General features: G+C 37.8%; 1 protein-coding gene across 2 annotated transcripts in view; it reads left to right on the top strand.

The window, feature by feature from the left end:
• Nucleotides 1-26,704, top strand: part of NCKAP5 (NCK associated protein 5) — a gene marked incomplete at both ends in the record, with an annotated part of 781,067 nt that overhangs the window by 448,673 nt on the left and 305,690 nt on the right. For both annotated transcript variants that reach the window (XM_084239032.1, XM_084239031.1), the window contains one exon: nt 26,334-26,421. In XM_084239032.1, the coding sequence (XP_084095158.1) occupies nt 26,334-26,421 (88 nt within the window). The remainder of the gene's footprint in view (nt 1-26,333; nt 26,422-26,704) is intronic.

Genomic DNA, 26,704 nt, shown 5'->3' with positions numbered 1-26,704 from the left:
TTGTTATTGTCTCTTTTGCTGTGCAGAAGCTCTTGAATTTGATGTAGTCCCAGCTGTTTATCTTTGCCTTCACTATCACTGCTTTGGGTGATGTGTCTGTAAAGATGTCTTTGATGTGCAAATCACATAGTGTTTCGCCTATATTTCTTTCTATGTATTTTATGGTTTCAGGTCTTATGTCTAGTTCTTTAATCCATTTTGAGTTGGTTTTTGTGTATGGTGTGAGGTAGTAGTCAAGCTTCATTCTTTTGCATGTAGCGGCCCAGTTTTCCCAGCACCATTTGTTGAACAGACTTTCTTTGCTCCAATGCATATTCTTTGCTCCTTTGTCAAATATTAGTTGACCATAAATCTGTGGGTTTATTTCTGGATTTTCTATCTGATTCCTTTGGTCTGTATGTCTGTTCTTGTTCCAATACCATGCAGTTTTGATGATTATGGCTTTGTAGTATAGCCTGAAATCTGGTAATGTAATGCCTCCATTCCCTTCTTTTTTTTTTTTCAGGAGAGCTTTGGCTATTCGGGGTTTTTGGTGATTCCAAATGAATTTCATCAATAATTGTTCTATTTCTTTGAAGAATAACACTGAAATTTTTATTGGAATAGCATTGAATGGTATATTGCTTTTGGTAGGATGGCCATTTTAATAATGTTTATTCTTCCAATCCATGAGCAGGGGATGTTTTTCCATTTCTTTGTATCTTCTTCTATTTCTTTTAACAGTGTTTTATAGTTTTCTTTGTAAAGGTCCTTTACCTCTTTTGTTAGATTTATTCCCAAATATTTGATTTTTTGTTTCAATAGTAAAAGGGATGGTTTTTTTCATTTCTTCTTCTTCAGATTTATTGTTAGTGTATAGGAAGGCTTCTGACTTTTGCATGTTGATTTTGTATCCTGCCACTTTGCTGAACTGATTGATGAGTTCAATTAGTTTTTCTATGGAGTTTTTGGGGTTCTCTATGTATATTATCATATCATCTGCAAATAGTGATAGTTTGACTTCTTCTTTTCCTATTTGGATTCTTGGATGTCTTTCTCTTGTCTTATTGCCCTGGCTAGGACTTCCAGTATTATATTGAAAAGCAGTGGTGAGAGTGGACATTCTTGCCTTGTTCCAGATCTTAATGGAAATTCTTTCAGCTTTTCACCATTGAGAATGATACTGGCTGTTGGCTTGTCGTATATGGCCTTTATGATGTTGAGGTATGTTCCTTGTATCCCAAGAATTTCAAGGGCTTTTATCATGAATGGGTGTTGCACTTTGTTGAAAGCTTTCTCGGCATCTATTGATATTATCATATGGTTTTCATATTTCTTTTTGTTGATGTGTTGGATAACGTTGATTGATTTTCGGATGTTGAACCATCCTTGTGTCCCTGGAATGAATCCTACTTGGTCGTGGTGAATTACCTTATGAATACACTGTTGGATTCTGATAGCTAAAATTTTATTGAGGATTTTTGCATCAGTGTTCATTAGGGAGATTGGCCTATAGTTTTCTTTTTTTGTGTTGTCCTTGTTCGGTTGTGGTATTAGTGTAATGTTGGCTTCATAGACGTGTTAGGTATTATACCTTCCTTCTCAATTTTTTGGAAGAGTTTGTGAAGGATAGTCACCAATTTGTCTCTGAATGTTTGGTAGAATTCATTTGTAAATCCATCAGGTCCTGGGCTTTTGTTTTTGGGGAGGTTTTTGATTACCATTTCAATTTTGCTAATTGTAATTGGTCTGTTTAGTTGTTCTATTTCTTCTTTATCTAGCTTTGGGTGATTGTAGAGTTGTAGGAATTTGTCCATCTCCTCTAGATTGTTGAACTTGTTTCCATATAACTGTTCATAGTAGTTATTAATTATTCTTTTGATTTCTGCTGTGTCCGTTGTGATTTCTCCTCTTTCATTTATTATCCTATTTATTTGTGCTTTCTCCCTTTTTGCCCTTGTGAGCCTGGCTAGGGGGTTATCTATTTTATTTATTTTTTCAAAGAACCAGCTCTCGGTTTCATTGATCTTTTGGATTGTTTTTTTAGTTTCGATTTCATTTATTTCTGCTTTGGTTTTTATTATTTCTTTTCTTCTACTGGTTTTGGGTTTTTTTTGTTGTTGTTCTTTTACTAGATCTTTGCGCTTCGAGATTAGGTTGTTTCTTTGAGTTCTTTCTTGTTTCTTGATGTGAGCATCTATTGCTATATATTTTCCTCTTATTACTGCTTTTGCTGCATCCCATACATTTAGGAAATTGGTGTCCTCCTTGTCATTCAATTCAAAGAATTTTTTAATTTCTTCTATCTCCTCGTTAGTCCAGTGGACTTCCAGTAGTGTGGGTTTCAATCTCCATGAGGTAGGAGAGTACCTTGCCTTCTTTTTATGGTTTATTTCTAGTTTTATGCCTTCATGGTCAGAAAAGATGGTTGGTATGATTTCAATCTTGGTGTATCTGTTGATGTTTGTCTTGTGCCCCAGTATATGATCGATCCTAGAGAATGATCCGTGTGCACTTGAGAAAAATGTATTCTCAGATTTTTTTGGGTTTAGTGTTCTATATATGTCCGTTAAGCCCAAGCACTCTAGATCCTTATTTAGAGCTTTATTGTCTTTACTTATTTTTTGTCTTGTTGATCTATCCATTGTTGATAGTGGTGTGTTGAAGTCTCCCACTACGTATGTGTTTTCTCTGATGTCTGTTTTCAGAGATGCCAATAGTTGTCTGATATATTTTGGTGCTCCTTCGTTTGGTGAATATATGTTAATGAGTGTTATTTCTTCTTGAAGTATTGTCCCCCTTATCATAATGTAATGACCACTGGGGTCTCTTTTTATCTTTTTAAGTTTGAAATCTGTTTTATCTGATATGAGTATAGCTGTTCCTACTTTCTTTTTTGGTCCATTTGCTTGTAGAATTGTTTTCCATCCTTTAACTTTGTGTCTATTTTTATCTTTTGCAGCTAAATGTGTTTCCTGGAGACAGCAAAAGGTTGGGTTTTGTTTCTTAATCCAGGCTGCAACTCTGTGTCTTTTTATTGAAGCGTTTAGTCCATTTACATTTAGAGTTAGTATTGATATGTTAGCATCTATGTTTGTCTTTCCTCTGATTTTATTTATTTATTCTTTTAATAACTTTTTTTTTTTTTTGGCCTTCTTTCATTGTTATTCGTCCCTCTGAGGTTCTGGCTTTAGGACTCCTTGTAGTATTTTTTGGAGTGGGGGTTTAGTCGTAGTAAAATTCCAGAGTTTCTGTTTGTCTGGGAAGGTCCTTATTCTTTCTTCAAAGAGGAAGGAGAGCTTTGCGGGATAGAGTATTCTTGGTTGGCATCTGTTTTCTTGGAGTCTGTTGACTATGTCCCTCCACTCTCTCCTTGCCCGTAGTGTTTCTTCAGAGAAGTCTGATGTCAGTCTGATTGGTTTCCCTTTGAATGTTATCTGTTTCTTCCCTCTTGTTAGTTTCATTATTTTTTCCTTGTCTTGGATTCTTGGGAGCTTTACTATTATGTGTCTTGCTGTATTTTTCCTTTCGTCATGGAAGTTTGGTGTTCTTCTTGCTTCTTGTATATCAATTTTCAGCTCCTTCTTCGCGTTTGGGAAGTTCTATTCAATTATATCCATGAATATTTTCTCTGTTCCTACATCTCTCTCCTCTCCTTCTGGGATTCCTATAACTCTTATATTTCCTTTCCTCATGGAGTCAGATAGTTCCCGAAGTCTTTCTTCGGTCTTTTTCCTTCGTACTTCTCCTTCCTTTTCTGTTTTAGTTCTTTTTATTTCCGTGTCTTCAAGAGTACTTATTCGTTCTTCCATTTCATCTATTCTGCTTTCATTGCTTTTCCCAGAGTTCTTTAGCGTCTCCATTAATTCTTTGATCTCCTGCATTTCTTTTACTTCCCTCTTTAGGGACTCAATTTCATTCTTCTGGTCATTAATTATTTTCCCCTTATCATTGTTTTCCTTTATGACTTCTGTCAGTTTTTTAATTACAGCAATTTTAAATTCTCTATCTGGAAGGCTCAGAAGTTCTTCCAAGTTACTGTCGTTGCAATCTGGTAGATGGTTTTCTTTTTGTGGTGTGCTTTTTTGCTGAGGATTTGCTGGGTTGCATGTGGTTTTTCTACTCCCTACTGCCTGTTTTCTAATTTGCTGTATTCCTTGTGACACTGTGTTGCTGGTACTGGCCGGCATCTTGGGCGACCTTCCCAGCTCACCGCTGGCTCCTCTGGGGAGCTTCTGCTGGTTTCACACAGTCTCCAGCAAGAAAGGTCCCTGCTGCAAAATGCCGGTGCAGGGGACACGCTTCCCTGCACGCCCGGTCTGCCCCAGAGGTGGGTGCTGCTCCCCTCTGGGCTGGAACTGCAGGCTAGAAGGCGCCCGGCATGGGCAAGCCTCCCAGCTTACCTCTGGCTCCTTGGTGAGCCTTCTGCTGGGTTCACACAGTCTCCAGCAGAAGGGTCCCTGCTGCAAAATGCCGGTGCCGGGGACGCGCTCCCCTGCACGCCTGGTCTGCCCCAGAAGATTTTTTTTTTTAATTGTGGTCAAAGTAACAATTCTAAGCTGTCTAAAAGTGTCTTCCTTAACTCAATTCTTCTATAGATTACTAACTTTATGACCTTACTTAGCCACTTAAAACACTAGTTTCTTCTTCTATGAAATGGTAATTAAAACTGACTTGTTATAAAGGAGAAACAAAAGAGAAATATGTAACATTTCTACCACAGTAGCGTACAATAAGAACTCAATATTTCCTAATATAATGTTATTCACAAAGTTTTTTTTTTGTTATGAGGCTGATCTCCATGTAAGTGTTTTGTTCATTGTGCCCTATTACAGAAAGTGTAGTTGTAAAACTATGCAAGAATGTCTTTCAATGTATTTATTAGGTTGAACATTATAAAACTGTAATTTTTATACATCAAAGCTGGTCAAGTATTAAGTTTCATATGGTTCAACTTAATATAAATGTATACCCAGTTAGAAACTTAAATCTTTCCTATAGATGAGAAAGTCTTGAAATGGGAAAATTATACATGAGAAAGTTTGTAATCTCATGATCCACTAATTTCAAGCAGAAGTCTTTAAAACTGACTTGGCAGAGATTTGGACAGCTCATTGGAGTACATCATTAAACACTGAATAGGTCAGGCTAGAATTGTGATAAGACCTTAGCTCAGAGCTCTTAGTAAGGTTAGGTTCTATTCTAGATCACAGACATGGTAAGTGAATGTGATTCCATAATTTTCTGGCTTTCACAATTTAACAAACCACAAAGGGAAACCCAGCATGGAATGGCTTTCCCATCAAAGTCACAAGGTGTCACATTGTGCACAGCGACAGCACACCTGCCAAGAGGCAACAGCTGAAACCTACCTAACTAGGTGGGTTAGCTTTAGAATGTTAGAGAAATTCATTTGGGTCTGGGAATTTCCAGTTACATTTGAGTTGATTCTTAAAGGATTTGAAGAGCTTCCTTTGGACAAGAAGAATCATATCTTAAATGGGAAAATAATGAGAAGTAGGTTTGGATGCAAGAAAGTAAAGGGAACGTGGAAAGAATGAATATTATGAAGCCATGTTTGATTGCACATACAGTATGCAGGAGGAAAAGGGGGAAATAAGGTCATAAGAAAGGAGTTTTTTTTCCAATACCTGCTATATACTTCGCTCTTTGTCCTTGGGCAGTGAGGAGGGAGCCATGTAAGGTTTTTGACTACATTCTTGTATTGGTCAGAGTTTGTTTTGGTGGAGGATTGACCTGATGGCAGTTTAGTATGGTAGTATGACTAGAACATTTCAATGAGAGGAAATAGAGTTTGATCTAGGGAGAGACTTTGGTCAAGGAAAGAGGAAGATATTGAATGGGCAAGAATTGGCAGTGTTTGAGTATTGATGGGATTTTGGTAGGAAAGAGATTGAGTTGGAAAAGATGCTACAGACCTTTCATCCTGAGTCACTGAGGATGGTGGTATCTTAATCAGTCAGGACAATAGTGACCTATCTCAACAGTCACAGCATAGAGGGATTTACCCCAGGGAAGTAAATGCCTACAGCACAAAAGGGAACATTTCTAGGAGCAAAAAGTCGGTGAAATTTAATCTGTCAAGGTCAAGCCAAGCATCTGCCCAGAGGTGGCATATTCCTGTTGCCAGTACCACAGGTGGAAAAATGGTGAGACCTGCTCCCAGTGCTGCAGCAGCCCTGCAGCCCTAAGACCAGCGACAGGCAAGGGTCCAGCAAACTAAGGCAAAACTTGACACAGCCAAGGCCCATACAGACTCCATCACTGTTGGCAGGGAGTTCAAAATATTGTGGGGGCATCTCATTTGCAGAATCTGAGAGCTGAGAAGATGTAGTCACTGGGCTTCCTGCTCATGAGCCTCCTGGGAAAGCATAAGAAAGGGTGGACAGGTTGCCCAGGGTGCACAGAGCAGGTCTGCCATGGAAGATGGTGTCTAGGAACTCCATCCTGTGACTGGTAAAGGAAGATATGCTGAGAGTGAGTTTTGGTAGTACATAAAGTTAAATAACTCCAGTAGGTTATTAGACAGCCAGAAATGGGCTGAGAGATTTAGATTTGCATAGTTGAAGCAAAGAAGGTAATAGATGAGGTTAGAGGAAAGACAGAGGGAGAGAGAGGAAGAATGGAAGGTAGAGGTCCTTATCTGTAGGTGATGAAGAGGGAGCCCTCAATAGGAAACACAGAAAGGGTCAGATAAGAAGGGGAAATGGCAGAATATAGTCAGGAATGCAAGGAAAGCAAAACTTGGAGAAAGAAGGACTGGCCAAGATAGGCAAGCACTTCGCTTATAACACTGAGGTTCACTGATGATATTGCCATGCAGGGTGAGGGGCACCCCAGGAAACACAAACCTGCCTGCTTTAAATAGATTCTGCCATCCACTGCATCAAGACAAAACATACTCTAGTGCATAAGACCTTTCATGGAAAGAAACTTTAATATCATTAGTGTGCAATAAAGAGAAGAAAAAAGTAAGAATAGATAAAATAGTTTTTACATGAAACACGCAATGTTATCCATCCCCTTGTGGGTAAATGCTCAATCAAGCAGGGACCAAAGTAGGACCACTGAGGCCCAAAAGCATGTCACAAGTCTAAGGCACCTTCTGTGGGGACCCATGGGAAAGAGGCAGAAAGGGCCAGAAAAGTCTTGAAGAAAAAGAGAAAAATCAAAATCAAGTATAAGGCTGCCATTGTTAACCTCCCCACGGTCTCTCACCCACATCTGTTTGAAGTGTCTGCTTTCATATCGCCTAAGTCCCTGGTAAAAGTCCAAGGCTGAGAAGCAAGCACAGCTTCTCCCGTGTGCCTCCTCCAGGTCTTCTTCTTGCACTCCTTCTCGCTTTCTTCTTTCTCTCTGTCTCTCATCCAGCTTCTCTTCCTCCCTGCTCAGCTCTGCCCATCGTTGGGGTGGAGCAGGGAACATGGGACCTCCCCTTTCCCTGGGAACCACCCTGTTACAATGTTAAGAAACTATTCTGAGCATGGCGATCAGGGCAAGAATCAGGTTAAAGTGAGATGATAAAATTAGATAGGTTAGGGAAAATGTGAGAGCAGAACAGATAAACTATTATTTAATACAAGTGGTGAGAAGAAAACAGAAAAAGTGGATCGATGTACATAGAGAGCAGGGGTGAAATAAGAATCCATTCTGATTAAGCTGATGTTAACTTGTTTGACAGCTGATAAAATGTGGAGAAAGGAGACAGCTGCCAAAAAAGGCAGGATGAGTGCAAAAGGTTATGGGAGAGGATGGAATCCAGGAATTGGTAGTATCTGTGGCAAAGAGGGCTCAGGGGCTTTATTATCTGTAAATTTTCTAATTGGCATTGCCATTGAGATGATTCAGATTTACTGAAATCCCTCCCATAGAGTACGATGTCAAAGCAAGGACGGCAACAACGTGTTTCACAGAGTGATAATCATCCAATATGTCCAAACAGAAATTCTGGAAATCAGTGCCACTAAAAACCCTGCCAGTCAATGAGGGCACACAGCCCCTCTTCTGTATTGATGAGCTTTCTGCCTCAAGGAGCTGCACTTATTAACCACTGCATGACAATGACAACTCCCGTGGCAGGCTGTGGTCGTCGTCCACACTCATCTAGAAAGAAGGACATTGACATATGATTTGCTGCACATTGCTCATCAATGTCTTCACTGTAGAAAAGCTACAATATCATGTTAGAGGCGCTATTATAGTCTAAGAGAGATAATTAAGTCCTAGGGGACGCATGTTCTAACAGTGACTGCAGATAGGCCCTATCCTTCTCCTTCCTAGTCGGGGAAAAGTCTCTGCACTTCACAATTAAATGTGTTCTTTATTTGGGGGAGACCAGGATAACTGGAAGAAAGTTGAATGTGCTGTTTACAATTATTTTTTTCCAAAGATTTATTTATTTTTGTAGGAGAGCTGGGGTACAGGCCAGATATGCAGGAGGGTGAGAAGATTCACCAGAGACAGAGCGGGGAACAGAACAGACAGAAGGACCGAAGTACACTGCTTAGGGGAGCAGCGGGTGAGACAGGAGAGGTCTGCCGCGCCATGTGGGTATCTCCCTGGCCAGCCGGGAATCAAACCCGCGCTGCAGAGGCTGCGGACAGCTTCACAGCACAGCACTCAACTCACTGCACCGCCACTGGGGAGGCGGGCGCTGCTGTTTACAATTCTTGGTCTGTGACATCATGTGGTATAGGCTGAGAGTCTTTTTTTTTTTTTTTATGTGAGATAATGGATGTATTTAATGAGGTAATCATTTGTAATGTTTATATATATTAAAGTATTATGTCACACGGCCTTAAAATGATAAATAAAATGTTTTCAAAGAATATTTAATCACATGGGGAGCAATCATAACATGAAAAGCAATTACATATGCACCCAACTTTATTATATTTCTCTGGTTGGGAACATTAGGAAAGATTTATTTCTTTCAATTTTTTTTTAATTTTTGTAGATATAAACAAATACTTATAGTCACCAAAATGCATATAATTGAGAAGCAATATTCATCAAGCTACATGTAAGCCCTATAATAACCTGACACAGCTTTTTTTTTTATCCTATTTATTTATTTTTTTTTAAATAATAAATTTTATTTTTATATTCCCCCATACAATTGCAAACGCCCCATTCTGACCCCAATCCTTCCCCTCCTGCCCTCCACCCCCCAAAAAGTGTCTCTGGTTCATAGTTTTTTGTTGATTTTGATTTTCACTTTCTTATATTCATTTTCCTGGTCCCTTATTTAAGTTTTCTAGATTCCTGCTATGAGTGAGACCATCCGGTATTTTTCTTTTTCTTTTTGGCTTATTTTGCTGAGCATGATCCCTTCCAGCGCCATCCATGTTGCTGCAAATTGCATGTGTTTATCTTTTTTGAATGCTGAGTAATATTCCATGGTATATATGTACCACATCTTCTTGATCCAGTCATCTATTTTTGGGCATTTGGGCTGTTTCCAAAGCTTAGCTATTGTAAATAGTGCTGCTATAAACATAGGGGTGCAGGTATTCTTTGGAATTGATGTTTCTGTGTCCTTTGGGTAAATACCTAGGAGTGGAATTGCTGGATCATATGGAAGCTCTATGTTTAGTAGGTCCAGAAATCTCCACACAGCTCTCCATAGTGGTTGGACCAGTTTGCACTCCCACCAACAGTGCAGAAGAGTTCCTTTTTCTCCACACCCTCGCCAACATTTGTTGTTGCTAGTTTTTTTAATATGTGCCATTCTCACTGGTGTGAGATGGTATCTCATGGTAGTTTTGATTTGCATTTCCCTGATTACAAGTGATGTTGAACATTTTTTCATATGTCTGTTGGCCATTTGCATTTCCTCTTCAGAGAAGTTTCTTTTTAGCTCTTCTGCCCATTTTTTGACTGGATTATTTTCTTTGTTGTTGTTGAGTCTCATCAGCTCTTTGCAGATTTTTGTGATCAGTCCTTTATCATTAGTGTTGGGTGCAAAAATGTTCTCCCAGTTGGTGGGGTTTCTCTTTGTTTTTGTTATTGTCTCTTTTGCTGTGCAGAAGCTCTTTAATTTGATGTAGTCCCATAGGCTGAGAGTCTTGACTGATATTACAGTAACACTGATGGATGGAAGGAAACCAGAGGTCTGCCCATGTTTCTCATGTTTGTAAGGGGAGAGAGAACAGGATTTAGGACTTTGTGACCAGCAATCAAAAAATCCCAAGGCAGCACAGCTTTAAGATAGAAAATAGATACCATTGTGTATATCTAGGTGCAGTGTCATAGTTTCAAACCATAGTTTCAAGTGTATTATCGCTCATTATTTACATTGTAAAGATCCTACCATTGGGCACCCAGATTTGGGGTGTTGATCAATGCTGAGTTTCTGTTACTTATTTTCTTTTACAAAATAATCTGAAACTTGTGCTACTTTCTCTGGTGTTTACACATTTTAAAGAAAATAACTTGTTCAAATATAGCATCTGTGTATAGGTTCTCTGCTCTTTCCCACCCCAAGTGTCCTTGCTTCTTTCTTTTTGAAGCATTGAAAATTCCAGATAAATGGGCACTATTTTGGCCTAAAGTCACTATATCCTAACATCTATTTTGTTGGGCAGGAATGTGCAATAAAAGTGCTGTGAAAAAGCTAGTATGCCATGATAAGAAATACTTGAAGACAGCTGGGTCTTACTTAGCATTAACCTCTTGTTGGGGAAATTTTGCAGTTATTGGTATGAGTTTTATCATAACAGTTCTTTCTTCACAGAATATTCTGATGTGTGGTTAGTCTTTATTTTCTCATAGACATCCAAGGTCATAGTGAACACATTCTAAATACTGGAGGAAACCTAAGCATTCAACATCATTGGGAATAGGGGCCTCTGTGGTGGTGTAAGGAGTTAAGCCCCACAATATGAAACAATCTGCAGCCTCTGCAGCATGAGTTTGACCCCCGGCCGGCCAGGGAGCAACCCACAAGGTGCAGCAGACCTCTCTTGACTCGCCCGCTGCTCCCCTCAGCAGTGTATTTCAATCAGTCGGCTTGTTCTGTTCCCCACTCTGTCTCTAATGAATCCTCTCACCCCCTGCCTCTCTGGCCCATACCCCAGTTCTTGTATGCATGAATAAATAAATCTTTAAAAAAAATCATTGGGAATAAATACAATGTTCAAGGAACACGGTGAGATGAGAGCTCCAAAGAGGAATAGGTACCCACTGAGTATTATCTAGGGGCCCCAGTTGGCGTTGTTTGAAATGTAGTTAATAAACTTCCATGAAATAATGAACATAACCATAAGTGTGTGTATAATTCAGTTGAATGAGCCTTCACCAGTTTGGCTAACAGTTATTTAAAATGCTTTGGATTTGATTAAAATTTCACCCATGCTAAACTAAAGCACAGTGGTCTTCCTTTCCATAGACATATAGACTAGTGTGCACAAACTTAGCACCTATATCTCATTAACAAACTTCATAATAAGCAGGTTAAAATTTGCACAGAAAATTATTAGTTATGTTTGAAATTCCCTTTTACATCAAGCAAATACTACTCATTTTCGAAACTACGGCATAGGTCCAGAGAGCCCCTGTTAGCCACCTTACGCCTCTTGTTGTCCACAGGATCTTCTTTTGGCACTTAGAAAACTGTAGGTCACTTGTTGCTCTGCCTGTCTCCCACACTTGGAAGTTTTTCTGTGTTCAAGTTGTTGATTATCAACTTGATAATATATGATTATCAAAAAAGTATAGATAAATGAATGAATGAATGAATAATGAGGGAATAATTACTCATAGTACAGGTGAGTAATTATTTGAGTTTTTCAACCATTGGAATTACGATAATATTTATTGAAATATGTTGTTTCCTTTTTTATCAACATCAACTATACTCCAAATTAAGCAAATCAATAAATATATAACCCATCAGCTTGGTGATTCCATCCGCCCAGGATAAATTGATTGCCCACTGAATGGTGTGGATAATAGAAGAATACCTAAGACATACTTTGGGGTTCCCACTAAGGTTAAGAATAGTTGTAGAACTAAGAATCCTGAACTTTCTTAATTCTTATAATTTTCTTTGATCCATGTCAGGTCACATATGAGCATTTGAGGGAGGATATGAGAATAAAACAGAGATACTTACAGGTTACTGTGCAAGAATATGCTTCCAAAGACTGCAGATTCTTGATCTCTGCTCCAAGAGATTCTGAGTCAATAGATCTCAGACAGATCTGGATATCTGAACTTTTAATGAGAACTCTCAGTAATTTTTTGCAAGATTTTCAGGGGAAACACTTTTTTTTTTTTTTTTCACTGTTGAAGGTGTTTTTATTTTTTTTTATTTTTTATTTTTTTTTATAAATTTTATTGTTATATTCCCCATACAATTGCAGCCCCCCATTCTGACCCCAATCCCTCCCCTCCCGCCCCCGCCCCCCTAAAAGTGTCTCTGGTTCATAGTTTTTTGTTGATTTTGATTTTCACTTTCTTATAGTTATTCATTTTCCTGGTCCCTTATTTAAGTTTTCTAGATTCCTGCTATGAGTGAGACCATCCGGTATTTTTCTTTTTCTTTTTGGCTTATTTCGCTGAGCATGATCCCTTCCAGCGCCATCCATGTTGCTGCAAATTGCATGTGTTTATCTTTTTTGAATGCTGAGTAATATTCCATGGTATATATGTACCACATCTTCTTGATCCAGTCATCTATTTTTGGGCATTTGGGTTGTTTCCAAAGCTTAGCTATTGTAAACAGTGCTGCTATAAACATAGGGGTGCAGGTGTTCTTTGGAATTGATGTTTCTGTGTCCTTTGGGTAAATACCTAGGAGTGGAATTGCTGGGTCATATGGAAGCTCTATGTTTAGTAGGTCCAGAAATCTCCACACAGCTTTCCACAGTGGTTTTTTCGTGATAATTTTGGCCCATTGGCGTTTCTCCCAAGTTCCTTAAAAAGTGTTTCCCCGGTGGGAGTGCAAACTGGGGAAACACTTTTTAAGGAACTTGGGAGAAACGCCAATGGGCCAAAATTATCACGAAAGCAGGAGATGAGACTTGGGCCAGAGCTGTAGCATGTGTGATATTTGGATAGTCAAGGAGCATAAGGAAAGAATCTCCTTTTTCTTATGGTAATTGGCAAAAATATCTATGTCCTAATACCAGATGATTATGATTGACAAAGTACATTTTTCTGAAGTCCCAATATAAGGCATATTACTCTGATTCTTCCTTTTTGTTTTTATCTAACATAGAAGCATGTTTTAAATTGAGTTTTGTCCCCCAGTTTTCACTTGTACCTGTTAAATCTTGACAAGTTTCTGCACCTCAGCATTTCTGAGGATCAAGCATGCCAGTTACTGTAACTTGAATCGTGACGCTCCTTTAAACAGTGACTACTGGGTGAACAAGAGTAGTGAAAAAAAGACATCTCCCTCCTCTAACACCACTGAGAAACCACCTCTGCCTTGCCAATAAAACTTGCAAGGTTACAAATGATTTGTGGAAGTACAAGCTGCTTTACCATGTGTATAGGCATTTACTATAAAATAGGCTGCATCAAAAACATGTCTATCAACTGTCATGCTGAAGGCTTGCTAGTCCTTTCTTCAAAGCAAAGTTGACTTTGAACATGTGTGTTTGAAGAGTCCCTGATCAGAGGGAAGACATTTGTGGACAATTCAGAGAGCTCAGAGAGACTAATTGCTTAGGCTGGCAATCATTCTGGCCCGGTGAAAGAAGGGTGACAATCAGTATCTGCCTGGGAAGTGAGAGGAGTCTCAATAATGACAGCTCAGTCACCCAGTAGAGGGAGATAAATAACACCCAATGAGAAAGGGCTGACAAGACCAGCATTTGCTTGCCTTTCTTGAGCTTCGGCACTCAGTCACCTGGAAATAACGATGTGCAGTCAGACAGGCAGGGAAGGCAATCATAGAGAGATGGTTCCACATAGGTCTTCAATTCTGACATGCAGATGTGGAAGACACAACATGAGCACCAATATCTCGTTCCCTTCTTGCTTGGTGCTTGGAAGACTAAATTTATCAGTGACCCCCAGCACTTACCAGGACACAAACTAGTTCTGGCCAGTGACCTTTAAACCAAAGTGATGGTCCTGGAATGAGGCAGTGATATGCCTACAGTATTTTCCAGTTTCTCTAAAAAGAGATTGAGAGGGTGGTGCAGCCTAAGTCTAGAATTATCCTATTGATGGGCACACTTAGGATCTATCCAGGACAATTCTTAGATTAGAAAGAGTGTAATTAACAATTATGCCAGAATAGACATAAACCGGACTTTCTGGAAAACTAGAACATGGAACCACCTTACCCATAAAACATGGAACCACCTAACCCAAGATGATTCCTCATTCAATAAGAAATTCAAGTATTATTCAAGTCACTAAGATAGTGGGGTTTGTTGCTACTCCAGCATAACTTATCCTGTGCTGACTAACACAATTGTATTGTTTGCTTGAACTTGGAAAGAGGTGCTTTATTACTTTCCCCTGTACTTGTGAAAAAAGGCAAAGAAGAAAGTGCTTCCATAAAGTGTTGATTTGCTGGCTCGTACTTCCCAGGAGACCTTTTCCTGCATTTCTCACATTACTACCTAAAGATCTAAAATGCAAAAGGCCTTAGCTGCTGAAAGCCATAATAAAAATAAGTACCATCTTATGTAATATTTACATTTTGTCTTACTGCATCTTCTTTTTTTTAAGATTTATTTTTATTTATTTATGCATTCAAGAACTGGGGTATAGGCCAGAGGTGCAGGGGATGAGAGTATTCACCAGAGACAGAGTGGGGGGCAGAACAGTTGGTTCTACTGAAATACCCTGTTGAGGGGAGCAGTGGTTGACACAAGAGAAGTCTGTCTTGCCATGTGGGTTAGCTCCCTGGCCAGAGATCAAACTTATGCTGCAGTGGCTGGGATAGCTTGATAGTGCTGAGACTTTAACCCCTGTGCCTCCAGGGAGGCTCTTATTGCATCTTCTTAACATTTCCCCAAGATAAGCATGCTATACTCACTTTCCAGATAAGGAACTGAGGCTTAGAATATGTGTGTGATTGTTCCCCATATGAGTACCTCCACTCAGACCCACCTGTTCATCTTAGGAAGTACAGAGAGTTGCTTTATTGTGACCACAAAGGTTAAGTGGGCAAGGATTTAGTAATTTGACTTTTCTGGATGTGCCTTGGTTTATAATGTCTGCTTGCTTATGAGAAGTCACTTTGAAATATTGTGGCTTGGCCACCACATGAAGCATACGCTCTAAAGACTGCCCATTGGGGATCCATGAGACTACAGAGGCCAGTTGTATATATTCTGAAAGCATTTCTTTACTATTACTATTACACCTTCTTGTTCAGAAAATTTTACTCTACAATTTGATACTAAATATGGCCAATTAAATTTCCCTACCCTTCTTTACCCTTACCAGAAAAAAATAAATAAATAAAGCCAAAATGATAACAACAGAATAACACCAGTAAGTGTAATGCCTTGGACATTACTTGGGTCCAGTGTGAGCATTGGTTTAACCACTCTAAACTTTAGTGACTAAATATTGGTCAGTTCTCCCTTCATGCCTACCCTTCCCAATAATCAATATATAAAAAATGGAAATCTGATTCCAGATGAGCTTGCCAATGAAAATCAAGTCTAGACATGTTGTTCAATTTTCTCTGGGTCAAGATCCCAAACAGGTCTCAGAACATAGTAGAACACAAAGTGGTCTTTTCTGTATGTTCTAGGGGGTTATAATTATCTGATCAGGAACCAGTAGCAACGGTGGAGAAAATAGCTAACATATCTCAAACATAGAGCAAATCTCATTTTAGCACCTAGTATTATTATTTTGCTAGATTTAAACTTTCAAAATAGTGTATATCAAGAAAGAAATATTTATTGTCCAGTCCACATTTTATTTTTCCTTGACCAAGGCAAAATTATAAAGTTTTCATTTTAAGAAATGGGAAAAATAAGGTTTAACATTGTTACATTAGTTTTCTAAAACAGTCTTTTCTTAAAATTGAATTTGTATTCTCATGACATATTAAAATATTTTATTATTCCTATCAAGATCAGTCAATAATAAAGATTGAAGACCTATAATAAATTGAACTCTCTGTTACATTCAAAGTTTCCCCAACCTTTATTTATTGAATGTTAAATAAAGATCTAGTCCCTAAATAATATGTTTATATTAAAAATAGTTATCTTGGTAATTCAAAGGCCTTTTTGAACAGTATCAGACTCAAAGGATATTAGTGTACTCAAAAAAATAAAGTACTCTAGAAAATAAAAAGAACTAAAAGCTGCCTTTATTTACGGAAATTCATTGTTTTTGAAGAATTCTACTGGGACACATTACAAGGCCATGGGTGATTATTTTATCTGTGAACTGTTTTGTATTAATGAAACTTTATAGTCATTATTGCATTAATTAATATTATTTCAAGTAGTAATTTTTGCATTAATTAAAAACCTATCTCCAGTTGCTGGAAGTAGCACATTTTGTAGACTTCTTGTGGTTTTTTGGAATATAGTGACAACTTGCCTTCAAAGTGTTCATCAGGACAGTGAAAACTAGTGAGGTACCTCTCTACATGGGTTCTCTCTCTCTCTCTCTCTCTCTCTCCCCCACCCTTCTCTCCCTCACTTCCCTTACCCCCCCTCCAAATGGACTCTACAAACACATGAATCCATACATGCAAGTTTGTGTTTCTGCCACTGTTGACCCAACACACTTGAGATCTGCCTGTTAACATTCAGGGGATTCCTTTCATTCCATGTGGAAAATGGGACTCTGAATGTACACCTCTGCTTCCCTGCCTCTCCACATAGTGAGCCCCTGTGCAGGATCAGCAAAGCCTGCCTGGGAAAAAAAATTATGTCACTTTCTACTCACATACAGATGGCCCTGGAGTGAATATGATGCAGTAATTCAAATTGGACTAGCACCTTTCGATCTGTTTATAAATGGTATTGCATCCCCTTGAGTGAATTAGAGCACCATGGTTTCTGTGCAACAGTATTACTCTTACAAACTTTGTGCTGAATTAAAAGTATATATCATCTAGGAAACAAATAGAAATTTCAGCCCTCCAACATTTATCCGGAGTGAATTTCAGTTTCAGTGCAATTTTCAGTTACATTCACCGTAGATTTACTGTTCCTACTGATGGCAGGGAGGATCAGCAGAGCTTGGGTTAAGAAAATCAAAAGTCACAACCAACCCGGGGATTGTCCCTGCTTATGTGTTTAGATGTTCTAGCTTCTGAGTAAACACGCATTTCCTAAGGAAACAAGTTGGTGCAGTTGGGTGGAACCCAACTCTCAACCAGCAAAATTTCCACATGAACAGTTTCCTCTAGGAATTCAAAAGTAGTCAGCTTTTTTTTTTTTTTTCACTTTGAAACTTGAAGAAATCTTTGCACTGCAATTAAAACAGGGTGGTAAGATGAGTGGCTGAGGAAAGCATTAGAAGTAGAATGGAAAGGAAATTTAAAAATAAGTGATTGGGAATTCATGGAAATTATGTTCTTCACTTCAGGTAAGTCTACTATCCTCCCTCCACCATCAGTAGAGCAGTGGGATGTCTTGGCAGAGATTACTTGATAATTGGTGTCCAGGCTAGGAATTGAATCTACAATCCTGACCTCACTAGGATAATATTCTAATTATTGGCGCTATTGTCGCAAGTGAATCATATGGCTTGTGAGCTCCATATGCAATGTGACAGAGCAGAGTTACTTTTGGGAGATATTTGAGTTGTTTTACTGATGATCAGACCTGCATCTTAGCATCAAATGTCATGGCTAAGGACTGAGACTGTCTAGTCTTGCTAATACCTCTCAGTTGTTACTGATTCTTTGCGACCAGGTAGATGTGTATGCAGGTTTGTGAGGAAATGAAAATATAAGTAGTCAAAGAGTAAATAAGTGAAAAAAATATTAGATTCATTCATTCACTCAAAAATTGAGTACCTACCTAGTAACAGTAGCTATGTTTAGTTTCTAGAGATTAAAATAATTAGACAGAGTCATTGATCTGAAGAAATTCAGAGATAATTAATAGGATATTATGATGCTGTGATGGAAAAGAGTTCAGGGTGTTTTAAAGCACAGTGAATGCTTTTACTCCCTTAGGGGATGTAAAGGTCAAGTTTTGATTGGTGTTTTTGTGGCACTTGGGTAGAATGGCGAGTACCCTGAGAGCAGGACATATATTTCCATGAATGGCTACATTTCAGTGTTTCAGCAGGTATTTATTTGGACTGTAGGTTATAATAAAAGCAATTTTAAAAATAATGGATGTTAAAATGTACATTGTGCATAAAACTTGATTTAGAAGACTTAGTCTAACTGATAGAAAGAAATAACTAATTCAAATACAGAGCATTTGCAAGTGACAAGAGTACAACGGTCAAGATGTCAACGTGTAATAACAAGATGGCAGAAAAAGTTGACACTAACATGGTTCAAATTATTTTGCCTCAGTGTGATGTAGAAAAAGACATTGAGCTTTAGAGTCAAATGTTTGTTCTAAATCAAAATGACCACTAGTGGAAGTATGACCTTGATGAGTTCCCTATTCTTATGGAACCTCAATTTCTGCATTTTTAATTAATAAGTAAAGATTAATACATATGTAAATACATAAACATAAAAATGCAGACAGCAGTGGTTGCCCAGTTGCTTCTAAGGATTAAATCAGATAATTAAATCAGATAACAGTGATGACTGTTGTTGGGGTGTGTGTGTGTGTGTGTGTGCTTTTTCTATTTTGTCATTTTGAATTCTAGAGTTTTTATATAGTTGCCCCTAAGAAGTCAAAAAGGATGAAGGAAGAACGTTTAAATTTTGCAGAACAGAATTAAGTCAAGGCAGTGAGAAGATAGTATTATTTTATTTTTTTAATAAATTTTATTTTTATATTCCCTATACAATTGCAACACCCCCATTCTGACCCCAATCCCTCCCCTCTCGCCCCCCACCCCCCAAAAATTATCTCTGGTTCATAGTTTTTTTGTTGATTTTGATTTTCACTTTCTTAGAGACATTTTCCTGGTCCCTTATTTAAGTTTTCTAGATTCCTGCTATGAATGAGACCATCCGGTATTTTTCTTTTTCTTTCTGGCTTATTTCGCTGAGCATGATCCCTTCCAGGGCCATCCATGTTGCTGCAAATTGCATGAGTTTATCTTTTTTGAATGCTGAGTAATATTCCATGGTGTATATGGACCACATCTTCTTGATCCAGTCATCTATTTTGGGGCATTTGGGCTGTTTCCAAAGCTTAGCTATTGTAAATAGTGCTGCTATAAACATAGGGGTGCAGGTGTTCTTTGAAATTGATGTTTCTGTGTCCTTTGGGTAAATACCTAGGAGTGGAATTGCTGGATCATATGGAAGCTCTGTGTTTAGTAGGTCCAGAAATCTCCACACAGCTCTCCATAGTGGTTGGACCAGTTTGCACTCCCACCAACAGTGCAGAAGAGTTCCTTTTTCTGCATACCCTCGCCAACATTTGTTGTTGCTAGTTTTTTTAATATGTGCCAGAGAAGATAGTATTGTTTTAAATAAAAATTGCTCAGATTCCTTCAGTTCTCCCTCCTTTATGAAAGACCTAGCAATCTAGATGGCCCATATCACAAGGTTTTCCCTGTAAGGAAAATACATTCATTTATTTATGGACTTCACTAAGAAATTGGGGTTAAAAAGGAGTCAGAGATGGTATCTGAAAAGTAATGAGGAGGCACCCCTTTTCCGTACTGGAGATAGCTGGAGGACAACTAAGGACAGAGAAACAGAAAGTAAAATCCAGAGGGTGGATTTCTTTATGGACAGAAGGCTGCTTCTCATTTTAAATTCTAGAAAATGAACATATATTTGCATGCCTGTACACCAGTTGGGGTGTGGCCACATTGGCTGGCCCACTGTACTCCTGTGTAAAGGAGGCATGAACTGGGATTACCATATAGGCTCTGGGATTACCCTCAGAGCCTATATGGTTTAGAGGCTGACTAGAGAGTCAGTGGGCTGTGGAGGTGCAAGGACACCCTTTATAGTTGTGTCTAGACAGACTGCCAGGTCCACATCCTGGGCAGAGGTGGAGACCTGGTTTCAGAGCACTGAATGGAGATCATGGTCATGTACACCACTGCCTCTGGCTAAGCAGAAGGAACAGATGGGGAACCACCTCAGGACCTTCAGACATAGAGCCAGAAGGATACAAACCTGTGGGCAAGTTCTCTCCAGATAGAAGAGGGCACCACACCCAGTTCTCCCTACTCTCCCGGGATATCCATCCACCCAACCAGACCTGCATGCACTGAGGAACCTTCTGTGGAAGAGCAGCAGCCTGCTTCTTTTCAATTAAATATTTCTACCCATGAGGGAAATAGTTTAAATATGATAAAACTTTTATCCAAGAGATAAATGTTTAAAGCAAAATAAAACTTTGCCAACTGTTCATTATAAAAAATGTTAAATGTGAAGAAAAGTTTCAGTAAACTTATACCCACTGACTGGATTCTACCACTTACGTAGACTATGTGTTCATTACAGCACGCACAGTGATCTGCCCTCTTTCCATCTATCAGTATAATTGTTGATGCATTTCTATGTGTATTACAGATATCAGTAGTGATCACCCTGTTATGTAATACATCAATAACTAATGTTCCATATTTGTTAAGCATTCTTTTTTAATATTTCAAGATAAAAGTTATATACAATGAAATACATAAATCTTACATATAGCATTAAAATTCTAATAAATGCATACAACTGTGTAATCCAAACCCTTATGAGAATGCTAAGGATTTCCTATGTCCCTGACCAGTCAATCTCTGTCTTGCCCCACTCTGCTGGTAACCAGTCTTTTAAATTTTACATCATAGGTTATTTTTTTGTGTCCTGAAGTTATACATGATACTATATAATATTCAGTCTTTTGTGTGTGATTTCTTTCATTTGGTATAATGTTTTTAAGATTCTTCCATATTGTTCCCCTTGTCAGCTTATTCCTTTTGAATGGTGATTACTGTTGCAGTGTAGGTTATATATAGCACAGTTATGTATACTCTCTTCTTGATAGATATCTGTTTCTCAATAGATTTAAAAATTTATCATGTTAGACTAGGTCTAGGAATTAAACTAGTTAGCATGTGGGAATTCAAGTAAAAGACTAGTTTCATTCTTTACAAAATGTGTGATTTAGTTTTTTATTTTTTCCTGAATATCTGAGTTATAGGGTGCTTTATTTTTTTAACCCCACTTATAGGCATTCAGAGAAAGAGAGCGTTTTATTCTAAGTATTTCTCTTTTTATTCCAACAGATATGGGAGGTATGCATGTCCTTATTACGGCCATTGACCTTGCAGGACATGAGCTGTTCTCCTGTGGGGTCACACTGTATCATGATTCATAGAGAAAAGGCTCAAGGTTAAGTAGAGAAGCCACAATGACTTGAAAGCCTTTGCCTTCTTTTCTAACCCCAGTCTCCTGCTTCCCGTCATTAAAATGAACTTCAATCCTGGTGATACCGTTGCTTAAATTGACACACTTTCTCAAAGTGAGAAGACTGAGGTCAAATACAGTGAAACACACAGAAAAGTAATTTGAAAGTCATAGCAACCACTCTTGGCAAAGTTCATGACTGAGGAGAAGAGCAGAGAATCAGACATGCACTTTCAGGCAGAAGTGAATACTTTATGGTCTTGCAGCCTCTCACATAAGTAATGTGAGAGAATATTGAGTCATATCATGAGTAATTTATTATTAGATTAATCTATAAATATACATGTTAAAATATTCCTTAAGAACAAGAATGACTTGGTTCAGCTTTCAGCTGAAAGAGCCCCATCAACTATCAATTTAATTTGGGGAGAGTGATGTCTTGTTTTGTGTTTCTATCAAAAATGAAACTATGCTAAGGTGAATATCTGATAAGAGGGGTCAAAAAAGAGCACTTCAATTTCATGTTCTGAGTAGCTCCTAGATGGTTAGATTTAGAGATGCAGGAAGGATGTGGAAAGCCTACATTCCTTTACGCACTGCTGGGACTAAAATCTCCAGCTGTACCCTGGGATGATTTTTCCTTATAGTACTTTATTTATTGAATAAATTAAGGTCTTCAGGACCCAAGTCCTATTCTCTGATTGTAAGGAAAGATCCTGATTTTATCAGGTCCATAAGGACTAAGTTTTTGCCTGCTTGAAAACATTCAGGAGACCATTGTTATTGAACATTTACTTCCAGAAGGATCTTCCTTTGGTGTCTCGGAAGGCCCTGCCTGTGAGACATTGGATTCAATGACAAGTACCCAAGTCATCTGCTCTTGTAAATGGGGGTTTATGACTAAGGTGGGCCCCTGAGAACAGGGAAATAATTTCATTGGACAACTTCATTAATCACACTCTTGTGTTATTTTGAATTGTTCTTTTTCTCATATGTTCCTGTTTATTGTCCTATTTCCCAAACATTGAGTTAGTGCCTATTTATGAAAAAATTAGTTTTTTTTTCCTTCTCCCAGAGAACACACTACAGTAAGAATTTACTAATTAAATGATGTATAGGTCAACATAAGGAATCTCTTTTTAGTAAAACAAAAATCCTACATTTTCTCTATTACCTGAAATACACTACTTGTGTATGAATTTGGTTTCTTTTTTCAGACTTGCGTGGAACTTAATTTTTTTAAACTAGTTCACTTAACATGCCTTAGAACTTAATATATCTCACTAATCAAAATTTTGGCCTGTATGTTTTTAGTTATGACTGCTATTTGCCCAGTTTCTAGGGAAAGAAGGGATTTAATCTCAGACTGAACAAATGGGGAAAGAAAGAACTAGAAGATTTTGATTAAGGTCAATGTTTAATGATAAATTGTGCCAATCAGCAATTTAAAAAAAATACAAAACCATTTCTGACCTGAAAGAAGGAATTGGTTTATTTTTAGTCACATTTGGGAAACAGATGGTGGAGTCATTTTGTGTATAAACTGCATGATGCCAGTGCTCATATATCAACTATCAAAATAATAAAATTTCATTGGACATCAAATGACAATAAATGATGCTTTAAAATCTTTGATTTTCGGGAAAATAGGGAAGTTTGTTAAATGAGAATTTAAAAAAAAAGATGTCATCAGTGAAAAAATAATGGTATATTCTTATCAGACTCAAAATAATTTCTCTGACCAGATTCATAAAGGTTATGAGCAGATGAGACAACTTAATTTTTCACCGAGAGTTGGGATGAGTCCCTACAGCTCTGTTCCAAGCTGTGGCTTGAGAATGTAATTGGTTTTAATTAATCATGAAGCAGTGCCAGAGAAGTGCTCACAGGGCTGCTGTGGGTCTGGGCTGCTTGAGATTGTGTTTTAACAACTTCCTATCTGCCCCCTCTTTTTTCCTTTTATTATTGTTATTGAAGTCAAGAAGAATGGGAGAAAGGTGAATAGCTGTTTTTCTCTTTGATCCAGCAATTTATACATAGAACTTTTAATTATACTGAAGAGATAATTCAGCAAGACATGCACTGAGGGAGAATTTTTTTAACCTGTTTTTTAAAAAGACAAGATTTTATTTTAACAGTTCTAACTACTGGCCACATTTAAGCCAAATATTTATAAATGAATTAAATAAAGATTAAAACAAGAAAGGTGCTAAGGTGGTAAGAAAATAGACTAACGTTTACAAAATCAGAGGTTAGTCCCTGAACTGTCATAAATAAAATGAGTAACCTTGGACAAGTAAGTCATCACCATTATTACTTTTCTTGTTTATGATAGAGTTGGCAAGCATCCTGGAAAATCCACTCCTATTTAAGAAATTGTCTCTTTGTATATAGTGAAACACAGTATTAGAAATTGGTTGTGATCACTTATTATTTCAGAATGCCCAATTTCTTCATGCCTGTTTTTCCTCTCTCCCACACATTTACATAAATTTAGTTTGTACCTTCTACTTGAAGTTCAGCTCTTCCCAGATCAGAAACAATATTGTCACTTTCTCTGACTCAACATCCACTAGATGTTCATCAATTTAACTCCCTATTAGGAGTTAAGAAAGACTCTTCCTCATTTAAAATCATTTTCTTGAATGTAAATAAGACTTAGTAGAAATAGGCTGCTATTACTATAGTCAGTAAAAATGGCTTAATCCTAAATTTCTGTTCAAGTAAGTATGACCCATTAGGTAAGCAATCTAACCTTTCTGTGCCTCAGCTTTCTCATTTACCCAATAAATGGGATATTTTAAAAGTATATTATAATGAAGAATATGAGAATTCTTTGTAAATTAAAAGTGCTATTTAATTTTGAGTTACTGTCATTAATAATATAAGATTTGTGACCATACAGGGGGAAAGTTTGCTTTCCTGGCTGGATGCATGAAGAGATAGATTATATAAGTGTGTCATCACAAATTATTCTTCAAGCATTCATAACCCACAGAAACTTCTTGAAATCTTGAAATGGGTCCTGGTGTCACCCCCTGTGAAGACAGAATTTCCCTAATAGTAATGTAGGTTTGGACTGACCCAGTTCATCTTCAGTTTCCTCACTCTAACATTAAGTAGATATATGCTACATTAGAAAGGTAGCATTTGAACTGTGCTATGTTGGTGTATATAATGGTCTTGTCACTTCAGAGAAGTCACAGGCCTCCAAGAGCCCTTAATTTGCCACTTTAGAAGCCCTTAGTAACAGAGAGAAACTGAATCAGACTACTTTCCTCAGCAACTTTCTTTTCTCCACAACTGGTGCCATACCATGCCACCAACATACCCATTTCAGGACAGGACAGAAAGAAAACCCAACTAATGTATTGGGCAAGAAAATTCCGTGTTCATTGCCTTTAGTCTGGGCATGTTGTATGTGGATCCTGATGGATGTGCCCCAAGGCACATGAGGTCATTCAAACACATTTTGATTATGAATAGTAAATACCTGGCACAGAGCAGTTCCTTAATATGGTTAAAAGAATTAACAAGGAATTTATACAATAATATCTAATGAGTACATATTTTATTCACCATTGAAGAAGACACATAGGAAATAATATGATATGGTTCTATGCCATATATTGTAGTTTATATCAAAAGACAAGACATGCATATATAAAATATTTCAGCATTAAAGTTGGGAGATATTTAGTGATGAAATACTTGTATGTATATGTGTGTTTGTGTTTGTGTGTGTATGGTAAGTAAAGTAATCTAGGTGTTCGAAGTGGTAAACTAATGAACGCTCTTAGGAAGTAAAAGTTGAGCTGGATTTTAAACGATGCATGGAAATGAGAAGATGAAAAGATATTTGGCATCTCAAGAAGTAGTAACAGCATGAGAAAATAATTGGAAAAGTAATTGGCCAATTGCTTTTGGGCAGTGGTGGGTAAAGGTCATTGGAGGTGAATATTTAAAACAAAATAGAAGTATAACATATGGTATGTTATAAACTTGAGTAAAAATACTCAAAGTGTGTATGAAAACAAATGTGTAAAGATGTTATTATTTGAAATAGCAAAAACCTTGAAATAGTTTAAATTGCATCGGTAGGGGAATGGTTAAATAATATGGCACATACACATTATAAAATGCTAGGATGTAGTTGAAAAAAATAAAGTAGATCTTTGTGTACCGACACAGAAAGACCACCACTGAAAGACATGACTATGTATAAATGGAGAAAATACATTGAATTAATGTTTTTTAACTTTGAAAATTGATTTTAAAAAATCAAAGTGTCATTTCAGGAAGATTAATGTGGTGACACTGTATCAAATTAAAGGGCCTCCCCTGTGGCCCATCGGTTGAGCACAGCCCTGTGAAGCTGTCCATAGCCTCAGCAACGCGAGTTCGATTCCCAACCAGCCAGGGAGATCCCCACATGGTGTGGCAGACCTCTCCTGTCTCACCTGCTGCTCCCCTCAGCAGTGTATTTCATTCGTCTGCCTGTTCTGCTCCCCGATCTGTCTCTGGTGAATCCTCTCACCCTCCCGCCCCTCTGTCCCAGCTCTTGTATAAAAATAAAATAAATATTTTTTTAAAAAGAGCTAAACATTGTATCAAATTAAAAGGGAGCTATTGTAAATGAAAGGGATATTGGGAGATGTTTGCAGAAGTAGAGATGTAGGCAGCTAAGGATGGAGACCTGACCGGCAAAGAGAAAGAAAAAACCCAGAGACATTCTAAAGAAGGAGTTTAAAGGACTTCAAGACAGATTAATAACATAAGGGCTCAAAGAGAAAGGAAAGAGATGCCCAGGTGTAAGTTTAGAAATAAATTCTACTAATTGCAACACACCCATGTTAATCAGAAATCTTTAAAGAAATTATTGTTTGTTTCTCAGGATGGAAGAAACAGTAAGAAATCTATTGCAGAATCAAGGACCTCCAGAACAGAAGAAAGAAGAAACTGTTAATATAGTGGTCTATCAGGTACAATTTGTTTTTTATTCTCAACTAGGTATCAGTTAGGTTGTTTTCTTACATTTCTTTAACTCTGTCTTCTTTGTCCCAAAGGTAAATAAACAGGTATTGTCCAGATTCTGCAAAGGGCCACTTAGCTCCGTTTAAGGAATCATATACATGATTATCTAACTCATCTGCTTTCTGAGCTCCTACTATGAAGCAATGTGTAGACTGGGTTGTAGGAATATACCCAAAATAAGTTTATAGTGAAAGGGAGAGGCCTATAAAAATAGTGCAGCACCTCTTTGTT

This window comes from Talpa europaea (genome assembly GCF_964194135.1).
Source record: "Talpa europaea genome assembly, chromosome: 1".
Taxonomy (NCBI): domain Eukaryota; kingdom Metazoa; phylum Chordata; class Mammalia; order Eulipotyphla; family Talpidae; genus Talpa; species Talpa europaea.
Note: the sequence above shows the minus strand (reverse complement) of the source record. Positions and strands in the feature narration are given on the sequence as shown.